Source organism: Trichosurus vulpecula, chromosome 4 (assembly GCF_011100635.1).
Source record: "Trichosurus vulpecula isolate mTriVul1 chromosome 4, mTriVul1.pri, whole genome shotgun sequence".
In the NCBI taxonomy this organism is placed as follows: Eukaryota; Metazoa; Chordata; class Mammalia; order Diprotodontia; family Phalangeridae; genus Trichosurus; species Trichosurus vulpecula.
This window is the reverse complement of record NC_050576.1, coordinates 182595020-182607675: the sequence shown is the minus strand read 5'-3', so window position 1 is coordinate 182607675 and position 12656 is coordinate 182595020. Positions and strand designations below refer to the sequence as shown.

General features: G+C 42.6%; 1 protein-coding gene across 1 annotated transcript in view; it reads right to left on the bottom strand.

Annotated features, from left to right (window-relative positions):
- The window catches only part of DNAJC7 (DnaJ heat shock protein family (Hsp40) member C7), a 29592-nt gene extending 17223 nt beyond the window's left edge, over window positions 1-12369 (bottom strand). Inside the window, exon 1 of the mRNA XM_036757102.1 lies at window positions 11956-12369. Within this exon, the coding sequence (XP_036612997.1) occupies window positions 11956-12263 (308 nt within the window). The 5' untranslated portion in view covers window positions 12264-12369. The remainder of the gene's footprint in view (window positions 1-11955) is intronic.
- Window positions 12370-12656: the final 287 nt, after the last annotated feature.

Sequence of the window (12656 nt, the reverse complement as noted above, 5' to 3'; positions counted from 1 at the left end):
AGTATCTCCACAATCCCATAGGTTTACCTTGGAATTAACTACCTAATTACAATAGATTATGCATTTGTTTTTGTGGGTGGGCAGGAAGTAGGAGAGGTCTATGTTCAGGTCTTCTGTGTAGAGTTTATATGCTAGCTTGTAATTTTCTGTAGAAACTAGAGTAAATGCTTACTTGCATATGTTAAACAGAAATACTAAGTACTATGAAAGATCAAAGATCAAAAGGGAGAAATTAATTGTGGCTGAAAGGTGTTTTTTGGGGAAGCATCAGCTGGCAAGCCACTCATCTTTACTCTGGCTGGCAAGGGTCCTAACATGAAAAAAGTGATAGAAAAGGAAAGTCTGAACTATTCCATGTATAAATCTTCCTCCAGTGGGTGATATTGTGCCCAATATCACAATACTCAAATGAGTGAAGTTCCCTACTATGGCTATCGACTGTATTAGCTAAGGTTTCAGTTTCAAAAGGAGCTACAAGGTTTTGGGGAAAAGGGCTGGGCAAACGATTTCAGAAGCAGAGCCAATAACACACTTTGATAGGGAACAAATTCCAAAGCAGGTATTTGTGTGTTGTCAGAAGAGCAAGTATAGAAATGGGAGAGAAGAGGCTTTGAACTGTCATTCATTTGGCTGAGAATGTGTCTCTCTTAGAAGAAACCAAAGACCACCTAATCAACAGGAACAGAACTCAAAGAAGCAAGGTGCCTGCACACATACACTCTGAGGCAACCCCAAGAGCTGATTACAGGGTTATTTCTGCTCTTCTGAGAAGTATTCCCACAGCAACTGCTGAGTCTAGCTAGCATGGGCTTTTTTGGGATAAGACTCAAAAGGTTCTGGAGAAGGGTAAACTTCCTACATCGCAAGATACCATTATATCTTTTTTTTTCTTTTTGGCAGGGCAACTGCGATTAAGTGACTTGCCCAAGGTCACACAGCTAGTACTTGTGTCCGGTGTCTGAGGCCGCATTTGAACTCAGGTCCTCCTGACTCCAGGGTCAGTGCTCTACTCACTGCGCCACCTACCTGCCCCACAATACCACTATATCCAATGTAACAGAACAGAATACAGATTACTATGAGTGAGGCAGGGTGGAGAAATAATCAAATCTAGAACACAAATGACAATTATAGCTCCACACCTGGTATTCTCACCCATTATCTCATTTGATCTTCACAACAACCCTGTGAGGTACACAGTATAAGTACTATCCTTATTTTATAAAGCCCAGAAAAATTCAATTTGTCCAAAGTTTGAGAGTGGCTGAACCAGATAACGTTTCCATAAAAAAGAGACTTGGGTAAAGAAGGCAAAAGCCTCATTCTTAGTTAGATAATGTCTCCATGACAAAATTAGCAGCATGTATGTCAGAAATGCTCGATATTATTAAGGTCCTTTCTCTAATGAACTGGTCTTCCCTCCCCCGGGAAATGCATGTCATTTTAGTAAATGGTGAGTAGATTCCATTCTAGAACAAAGCGAGTAATGTGGAGTCAGCCCACAACAGAAAGAACAAGAGGAATTCTGTTGTGACCAGTTAACATGGTTTTAACCCCACTCTCAACAGTTGGGCCATAATTAGCCATTCCCACACAACTGCCTCGTGAAAAAGAATTGTTCTCACCGAAACCTTGTTGATCAACAGCTGCCCAAACAACAGGCACTTGGTACTTTTACACCAAGTGGTTATTATGATTACTCTTTTTGCCTCCATGTTGTTCCCCAAATAGTCTGCCTTTCATTTTTAATTTACCCACCAAATAAACATTCAGCTTCAGCCTGACCCAGCATCATAAGAAAGGAGCCCAGCATGGCAGCAGCAACAAGATCCATCTGTATGATACCACACTGGGAACTACCCAAAGATCAAATCCATTGAAGCCAAATATTTTTTAATTTTTTTTTCATTCTGAATTCAGTGGACACCAAAATAAAACAACATTTTTATATACCACACAGAACAGAAAGAGTATGGACTGTGAAAATGGTCTATTACATCTTGATCTTTTAAAAAATAAGAACAAATTCATGATGTTATTTTCAAAGCTATCCTCATCTGGGTTTCCTCTTGCACTTCCTTCTGTTCTCTTCTGTGCATTTGAAGATGTTTCAATGACCCTTTTTTGGCAACTCTATTGTTAGCAACTTTTTCTACCCTGAATAACCCTCCTCCCTGAATAAAAATGAAAAACAATCCTTATGACAAATAAGCATACTCAAGCAAAACAAGTCCATACATTTGCTGTGCCCCAAAATATGTGCCTCTAATTTTGTAAACTGAGTCCAACACCCTTCTGTCAGGAGATGGGCAAGCACCCTTCCTCAACAGTCCTTTAGAGCTGCTGATGGTCACTGCATTGATCAATGTTCTTAAGTCTTTAAAGGTTGTTTTTCTTTACAGTGTTAACTGTATAAACTGTTCTGATCATTCTGCTCACTTCACTCAGCATCAGTTCATACGAGCCTTTCCAAGTTTCTCTGAAACTATGTCCATTGCCATTTCTTATGGCATGATAATATTCCATTAACATTGTCTATCACCATTTGTTCAGTCATTCCCCAATCAATGAACACTCTCTTTGTTTCTAGCTCTTTGTTACAACAAAAAAGTACTTCTATAAGTCTTTTCCTCCTTCTTTGATTTCTTTGGGGCATAAGCCTAATAGTGATATCCCTGGGTCAAAGGGTAGTCATAGCTTAGTGTTTTTGGAGGCAGAGTTCCAAACTGATGTCCTAGAATGATCAGACCAATTCATAGTGGTTTTAATTTTTGCAACCACTCTATTTTTAAAAACTTTATTAACATCTTCTGTTTTTACATCACAGTCATTTTTAGAAACACTTCAACCTTCCAACAAAGAAAAACAGCTAAAATTGATTACTCTTGACTATATGTTCACACTTGACTTTATTTCCAACCTGAGAGTAGTTTCACATCTCTTATTTCCTTTGGTTATCAGAGTAGTTCACTTTTATCTAGGTAGTGACAGAGCTAGGACTACAACCCAGATCTCCTGATTTCCAGTTCTGTGCTCCATGGGACCCTACATCTGAAAGAAAGCATCTTCACCAATCACATAAAATTTCTTCAGGTGGAAAACGAAACAAGGTTTTGGTGCTCATTCCTGGATTAACATTGGAGAGAGACAGTTTCAAAATTAAGTCACCTAAGTAGGCCGAGAATAAATCTACCTCCAGCTCCCAAACTAATAACTAACAGTGAATAATTTAATTCACAGCTGCTGTCCTCTTTGCTGTTTGTGACTAAGAAGATCAATCAATAGGTTGGCAACTGGGAGACATTGGCAGGCACCATTAGAGTTCTTTTGGGGCCTGACTTACCTCTTAAACAAGGAAGATCAAAAGATCATACTCCACAATTTAAACTACATAAAATAAAAACAAAAAACTTTTGTATGAGTAAAATAAATGAAGACCCAATTAGGAGAGAAAGGGCATAGTGGGTAAAGATATTTGCATTAAATATCCTTACAAATCTGATAACCAAAACTAAATTATAGGGCTTTGACACAAATGTATAACCTCAAGAGCTATTCCCTAATAGTAATCAAAGGATACCTGCATGTTTAAAATGACTATAAATGACCACATGAAAATATTCTCCAAATCACCATCTATAAGAGAAATTAAAAATTAAAACAACTCTGAGGTTTCACCTTGTGCCATGCACATTAACAAAGTTGCCAAAACTGAGAATTTAAAGGCACACTGATGGATGAACTGTTGGTAGAACTCTAAAGTGACCTCACAGTTCTGTATTTCAATATGGAATTTTTAAAGAAAATAACAAAACTGCTCATGTCTTCTGACCTAGCATTTCTACTACTGGAAGTCAAGGACAGAAATAAAGGTCTAATACACATGAAAATATTCACAGAACCACTCTGTGACAATAAAGAATTGGAAACAAAGTAAATGCCCATCAACTGGGAAATGGATGAAAAAAATGGTCATTTATCTCTTATGCTATACACAATGAATAAAACAGAATGTTGTTACAAATGAGGAATTCACAGAAATATGGAAAAGACTTGTATGAACTGATACAATGAAATTAGCAGAACCAAGAGAAAAACAAGTAATGACCACAATGTAAATGAATAGACAACTAAAAGAAAAATTAGTGGTTTGAAAAGATAATGATGCATAGCTCTTCATCCATGGCAGAGGTACAGGACTATCAAGGCAGAATATTTTATACAATGTCTGGTGTGATCTATCAAATGTTTTTGCCTAACCGGTTTGGTTTTTTTTGGTTATAAGGAAGGATTAAATCTGGAGGGGGTAAGATAGAAAATGACTACAGTGTAAAGACCAAAGGCATTAATTTAACAATCTTTTGGCTTGGGTTTTTTTTAAAAGAATCCATGCCTCACCTTGAGTGTTATTTCATAAGACTGTGGGATCAAAATCAGAAGATGCCTTTGAGATTAACTAGTCCAATTCTTTTGTTTTACTGAGGAGGGAGCTGAGCCCCAGATGGGTTAAGTGACTTGTCCCAAGTTCATTCAAGTACCATCATATGAATTACTATATTTTATATAAATTATCTATCCAGCCAGGAAATCAACTTGTTAGGAACACACTATTTTATTTCATGTGGTTAAAATACAGTATTTTCTAATTACACCGCCAAGTTTCCTCTCCCATTTTAAGAATCATTCACCTATTGCTAATATTTACACAAAAGCTGACAAGGGAATCAGTATCATATCAAGTCTTACGGTTCAACATCTGCACTAGGAGGTTTTGTTAGCTACATTGTGACTGCTACAATTTATCCCACGTTTACTTTGTGGCTGTTACAACTCTTCCTGGGAGTGGGGGTAAGGGGGAGGAGGGGTGGAAAAGGGGAGGGGGGAAGAGAGAGAAAATGAATGTACACATATATTGCTATTTTCCTCTGTGAATATGAACAAATACTGAGTACTCTTAGAAAACACACACATACACAACTATGGAGTTATGCTAAGACACCTTATTTTAAACTTTAAAAATGATTATTAAATGGGGTTTTCCCTCCACTAACTATGGTTGCTGAAAGCCCTCTCCTTAAAATCAAAGCCTCATTGATGTGCAGAATCTCAAGAGAAGCTGCAACTCCCTGGACCAAAAGCCCAGAGGTTATTTCCTTGGCAATGTTTGGTCATCTAGTATGAGGTAACAAGATAATGAGAGCTCAGCTAGAGTCAAGTTAGGATACACAAGTTTATTTTTTCCTGTATATTTATGCATCCCACTATTTTTATGTTCCTTTTTTCCTGACTCCAAATATGAGGACTTCATGAATGATGCTTATAGTAGGCCTGAAATAAAGGAATCTTTGACCATACCTTGGCTTCTGAAGCCTAGATGACCAGTTTTAACATTTTTCATTTCTTTGTGAAGAGGTTTTGAACAGAGATAAGGGAGCAAACATTCCAATCCAATGCACTGCTATGCTGGCTTAGCCAATCACTGCCCCAGGAGCCACAAAAACTAGGAAAGTGAAGAGACATCACTAACACTGGTTAGAAATGGAGTTTATTATGTACTAAAAGGGAAATTGGAGAACTATCCTACATCTTATTAACTAACCTGAGTCAATTGTAAAAATAGTCCATCTACAGACCTCAAGCCAGAGATAAACTACCTGGAAACGCCTAGAAAGGCAACAAGTTGGTGTTTCAGCCCTTACAACTTCAGCTGTCTGCACCAGAATATACACTTGGAGGGTCAGGGTCAGCCATTGCCTTATTAAAGAATTACACATTTAGAGAGCTGCTGTTGAATTGTGGGGAAAATAGCCAGAAAAGTCTGAACACCTTTCTTGTCCCTCCCCCAAGTCCCTACAAACCTCCAAACTAAGTCAGCATTAAATATTGAAATCAAACTAGGGTTTATATCATTAGCCAATTTGTACATTTACGGCAGAGGTAGATTAAAAACACGAAAGAATCCTTGATTCCCATTACAATATACCCCAAGTTACCTCTACAAAATATTTCATTTTCTTCCCAAATACTTCCAGGTTAAAATATTTCAAATAATTCTTTGCCACAGGTCAACTAAACCTATCTATTACCATTTAAAATGGTATCTGGCAATTTTGATCGGTTACCATTAATGCATGATTCTTTATTCGGTGGGGTTCCTGACACTGCTGCACATATATATCTTGCTTATACATATTTGTTTGCTCCCCCATTGTTGTCAGACTGTGAGCTCCTTAAGGTGAGGGACTGTCTTTTGCCTCTTTTTATGTCCCAAGTGCTTAGCTCAATGCAATAAATGATTACTATCATAATGTCCATTTTGGAGATGGGAATCTGAGGCTCAGAGAGGTCGATGTGTAGCGCAAGTTCAAAGCTAATAAACAGAACAATCAGAATCCAAACTCATAAGCACTGTACTTTTTGTAGGCTACTAAAGAAATCTGCATTATTTGTGCTTTTCCAACTTAAGATTTATTCTACTCTGATGCCTTAAAAATAATATGGCAATTTCAGTTTCTTTTTTGGAACCATGATATGCTTTTTCTTTTGGGTGTTTAGAAAAAAGACAACACTTTCTTTATTGCACGGCATTGGTTTTAATATATTAAAATGTTCACCTCTTCTGATATCATTAGTAATCATTCCTTAGAACAGCTGTAGAGGCCTGAATGAGGTCACTTTGCATCTTATCACTGAGATATCGCCCTCACTGCCGCTTGAGAAGCTAAGTGGAAAAAAAGCTTGGTTGAAAAAAGCAATTGCCCTAAGTGGGAGAGCGTAGTGTTTTGAGGGGTTTTTGTCTTCCTCCAGGACATATTAGAACAGCAGCAAGGAGGTGAGTAAAATGCATCTTTCCTCTACCAGTGAATGTCTTTTAATAAGGACAGGATCAAATAAGGGAAAGACAATAACAACAAAGATGACAATAGTGGTGGCAGGGGTACTTGATATACTCCTAATTCTTAGAAACAGCGCTTCCAAAGAGCCCTATCATTTTATAATTCTCAAATATTCCTTTTTTCAGTCATATTTACTATGTTACTTCTATGGATTAAGAAAACTCACACCTTTCAAAATGACAGGATCTTAAGATGATTACATCAAAGTAAAACTTTCTATTCCATAACCCAAGTCTTCTGTCCCCAAAGGCTCAGTAGGGAAGTTGCTGTTCCAGGTTCTACTGCTTCTATGCCTCATAAGAGGGTGGAGCAGAGACTAGAAATCCAGGTTCTACTCTAAAGCTTGTCAATGATTTACATCTTACCATTATTAAGTCATATCTCTGTCACAACTTCTTGGTCTTTCATAAATCCAGGAGAGTCACACCAGTAAACCTGGAGGTACTAAGAGTCATTGGAGATTCTAAATTATTTAGGCCTTTTAGGATGTCTGAGATATATATATATATATATATATGTGTGTGTGTGTGTGTGTGTGTGTGTGTGTGTGTGTGTGTGTAAAATAATACAAAAACTCCAGGCTGGATAGGTTAAGGAGATGGAGAAAGGAACAGGAAAGGAAAACTATCCTAGTGTTTTGACATTAGTCACTTAAAATAAGAAAGGGTGTGTTGGAAAGTATTAAGTGTTCATTGAGAAAGATGACCCTCTAACTAAACTAATCAAGTGACTGATGTTTCAGTAGCACTCATAAGAAAAAGAACCAATGCTGCAGACAAGAGGAGGTAGGGAGAGATCACACTGGGCAGCAGCACTCCCTACTGTTTGTGGAAAGAAGGAGCACCTACAGCAAGTTGCTTGAAACAGTTATAGCTCAGCAGATTAAATAAAAGCAAGTTGGCTCCTTCCCCCAGTTTCTGAAAAAGCCCTGCTGCCATGTATGCAGACAGGTGTACTACATCAACTGAGAAGTCTAACATTTTTTAATTTGAAAAGCACATTCTGAGTGGGTGAGGAAAGCCACAGGCTCAAGAGAGAGTGAAGGCAAAGGTCTGTGATACTACCTGGTGTTCATGGGAAAACTTTCAGTGAATTTCACAAATGTTTCTAGTGCCAAACTGAAGGCAGAAACAGGCTGCTCCAGAGTGATTTTCCTAGGAACCTCTGGCTTTCCAAATAGGCCAGAAAAACTGACTGACATTTCATGCCTCACTCTCACCAAAGTCAGGATAAGTTCAATGCTTTCTGAGAAAGAGGAAGACATGAAAGAAAGAAAACAGTAGAAACAGAACCTGTTGGAGCTGATGACTGGCAGATCAGATCCACTGACCCAAGAGTTTGAGCTGTTCTTCTCTTTCTCAAGTTTTCCTCACAGATCTAACCCTATGTTCTTCCTTAGGGATTAGGAGGGACAGTTTTACCCTCTTTGACAGACTGAAACTTCCAATTACAGGAGTAACACATCCAGATTGAAATAAACATTAACTCCCAGAACTGTTAGAATCAGATCACCAAAATCAAATACCCCTCATTGAGTCATTGCTCTTGCAAGCCATCCAGACACCCCATTATGGTGTGGTGAACTAGGGAAAAACACAACCCCAAAACATCTTTACATCTTTTGACCTAGTTAGGGTAGAAAAGATATTATCCAGAAAATGACATGCTCAGTGGAAAACTAGACAGGTCAGTAGTCTCTGAACCTGTATCTTTTCATTTAGACTTATAATTTAAAAGAATACCTGGAATGACCTCTAAGTAACTTCCACATCATTCAGGACTGGAGAATGGGGCCAAACATTAGGAGGACAAAGGAGAAATATGCTCAGAGGTACCCTGCACCAAGCAACAGGGCCACTGGGCAGCTGACCATTATTCTCCAAACCAAAGTCCAGGAACAGGAAAACCAGCTGGCTCCCCAAGTGCCCAGTACTCAGATCTACTTTTAAAAAAAACGGTCCCTTCTATGAATAAACTAGTTTCTGATTGGTCAGAACACACAATAGGGTTGGGCTTTAAGCCAATCGGAGTGCTGGGAATGGACCTGAGCAACTGCCAGTCAACTGGCCCAACATTCATCAAAAATTACTTGATTTATCCCTATGTATGGGTCTATGACTGAGGTGATATGGAGAAGGAGAAGACTTTCAGTGTGTGTTCTGTTTTTTTAACCTAATCATTTTCATAATTCTGGAACTTTAAAGTAAGTATACTCAAATAATTTGTTGCTACGGAGGGTTCAGGATTCATAGCTCTATCCCTCCCACAAACCTCGCTGATGTTCCCTTTAGTTTTTTCATTTATCTTTAGTTCCAGTCTTACTACACAAACAAGCAGAAGTGGAGTCTGGGAATATTCTTTATAAATATATATTCTTGGGGGAGGGGTATATGTCATATACAACATCCTATCTGAAGCAGGCATGAGAAACTTTCAGTTACCAGACAGCAATAAATTGAACAGGAGCATTACATTTTTATATTATGTGTATACACATATACACATAATATAAAAATGTTTGTATATATGTGTGTATGTGTATACACATACATGTATTATAGATTGCTCCCATTCATTTTACTGCTATGGAGTGACTGAAAATCTTTCATGCCTGCTTTTTGAGGCAGTTAAATAATTTGCTTGAAGTAAGATGAAGTCACTAGTATGGTGACTGGCTTAGTAAAACAAATCCATGTATCCTGATTCTTAAGACTATAACTCTCCTCATGTCTCCCTGGCTTAGGATCACAGACAGCATCATAGATATGGAACTGCGAGGGATTCTAGAGGCCCTGTAGGTTCAATCCCATCATTTTACAGTCAAGGAAGCTGTTTGAATGACCACTTCCTTTCAGATGTGTATAAACAAGAATCTAGCACCTCTATAAGGAAGAGAAGGGACAACTCAAAGCCTGAACTTACCCACATAATACCTCATATAAAGGCCAATCTGCTGTACAGCCCCAGAGGCATCAAACAAGAGCTAAGCTGCTTTACCACAGACCCCTCAGGGTAGGCTGGATGTCAACATGGATAGCTCAGTCAAGCAGTCACCAAGATACTTGTATTCCATAGGAAAATGTAAATCTGAGAACATGAACCACTGGAATTTTAAGCTATGTCTCAGCTCCTTGTTTCCTAATAGGATGAAGTTCTTCTAGAGGCAACAGGAACCAAGAATCTCTCTGCATAGAGTCTCGGTCCATTCTGTAGCAGATATTAGCCTTTAGAACTAAAAGAGCTTTAATTTCAGCTTCTTCAGGAAAAAGAACACTACCAGAGGGACAGAGCACAACCTAAGTAGTTTCATTTTCCCTTGGAGACAGCTGGCTAAGAAAATGAAACCTACTGCCCATTTTAAACATGACATCTACTGATGCCTAGACACCAGAGAGCTCTAGAAAACTCTTGCTTTGCCCCCTGCTGGGACAGTGATAGTTCAGCAGCAAAGACAGCAGGTAATGATGAAAAGAATCTTTTCCTTGAGCCCAAGGAGTGGCTGGTCCCAATGGACATACAGAGCACATCCATATACACAAAAACACAAAATCAGCCCAAGGAACATGTTCCCTACTTTGTTCCCAGGTGAACTGGCACTGGACCTAGAGGTGAAAGGCCAAGAGCCTGGCTAACCATGTCAGCATGCAAAAGGGAACTTCTAAGGACTGTCCCCAGTCCCTAGCCTCCAGATGTAGCTAAGTGGGAGATATGGGTGACTCGGAGGAGAGAGGGTGCAACTTGTATGAATACAAAGACAACCTCCTAAGATGCTGGACTCTTTATCCTCACCTCATTTCAGGCCTAAATCTCAAAGCTCTTCCACTCTGACTTGATTAGACTTACAGTTCACCTAAGCAGGTCTACAGTTAGGAGAAAGAACTATGGACTATTGCTTCCCACTCTGCAATTCCTTAGTAGAAGAATGGATCACATTTGTTCTAACTTCTCAAATGATTACAGGACAAATGTTTACATCCACACCAAGAATCTGAGGCCAGCCTTTGTGGGTCCTTTTCAACTATGGTATCTGAGCCCAGAGTAAAGTTAAAGTGCTTGCAGGTGCTTCAGCGTCTGCTGTGACATCAAAATGTCAGGGTGTGAACTGTGGCAATGCATCCTTTGATCTGAGTGAAAATTTAAGAAGGGGTAAATATTAAACTGACCACATCGAGGGTATGCTTATGGCTAGGGACTGGATCACAGCCAGAGTCACCTGAGTCCCATAATCCTGTATCTCCACCCCACAACCTAGAAGCGTCCAAACGGGGCTATGACTGCGAGTCATAGAAGGGGAAAGGCAGTTAAAATGAACAGTCATAAAATAACGTGGGAAGAATTCAGGCCTTCTCAGAAAAACCTCCCACTCGGCTGCAGAGGCTGGGGGCTGGTCCTCCTCGGCCAGCTCGGGCCACTGCGGCTGCCTGACCCACAGGGCCGCAAGCAGGCTGACTTCTGGGCTCTGTCCGGCAGTGATCTGTCCCAGGACACTTGTGGAGGGGCAGGCGAAAAGGATCCCCCGCCCAACAATCAACGTCCCCCACCCCGGGCCTGCGTGTAATACCCTAATATAGGGGAGCAAGGCTAGGGTCGGGGGAATGTGTAGGAAGCGCAGGATTACCAAGCTCGCGAAGAGGGAGGAGGTGGGGGGAAGGAGAGGGGGAACCTCCACCCCAAACCCCTGCCCTCCTCTGGCAGAAGAGGACGCCGAGACCCAGAGAGGCCAAGGGGCTCACCCAAGGTCACACAGCAGAAGCGGCGGGGCCCAGCTGGAACTGTGTAGGTCCGGCGGCTCTTGGTTAAGGCTCCCTCCTCCCTAACACCTCCGGCCTAGGCCCCGGCCTTGAGAGGTGTCTCGGTGGGGGCGCTGCCTGGAGGGGGGGGTGGTCACAGCAGCCCTGATCATCACTCCCGCGTCCCCCTCCCCAGCCCCGGGGGGCTCCAGCCGCGCGCGGGGACAAGGCCCAGTCGGGCTGGGGGGGGTGGCGGTGACGGTCTTCCCACTCCAGAGGCCGGGGCCCGCTCCCGCCCCTTCCCCGGAGCCCACCGGGGTCCCCGTTACCTCCTGGTTTCCTCGTCATCCGGCAGCTCGGGCTCGGGTTCGGCCGCCGCCGCCGCCATTACCACATCGCACTCCGCGGCCGCCGCCATCTTACCGCCAGGGCCAGGGAGCCGGGTGGGGGGCGGGCGGTAAAGAGCACTTCCGGGCGCAGGAGCAACGAGTGGCGCCGCCGCGGCGGTCTGGGCGCGCCCAGAGAGGCCGTCTCGGGCTCGCCGGCCGGCTGGCGGGCGCGCGGGCTGCCAGAGCGGCGCGGGGCCCCGTCTGGGCGCCGGAGCCGGAGTGCGGGCCCACAGGCGGCCCCGGCTCATCGGGGGAGCCAGCTTGGAAGAGCGTGCGGGGGTGTGGAGGGGGGCTCCGTGCCTGTCGCCGGCGCGGCCGCGCGCTGGCCCTCGAGACCCGGCCCCGTCTCAGGGTTCCGAGGGCCCTGTCGTCATAGCGACGCCTTCGCGTTCTTCTCGCTGGGCACAGTGCGGGAGACTGGGGGAACTGGAGCGGCCCCGGGAGTCCGGCGGGCGGCCGGCCGGCGTGCTGGGGGAGGGTGGCCCTCGGAGCCCTGCCCAGCCAAGCCGGGGGAACGCGGCCCGCGCCTTTCATCCCCGCCCGGGATCCCCAAGCGCGGCGGGAGCCTCCCCCTCATGATGCTCCGACCTGTTTTATGGGCAGCCTTTCATGTGGGCCGCCCGGGAGTGCCACCTCAGCAC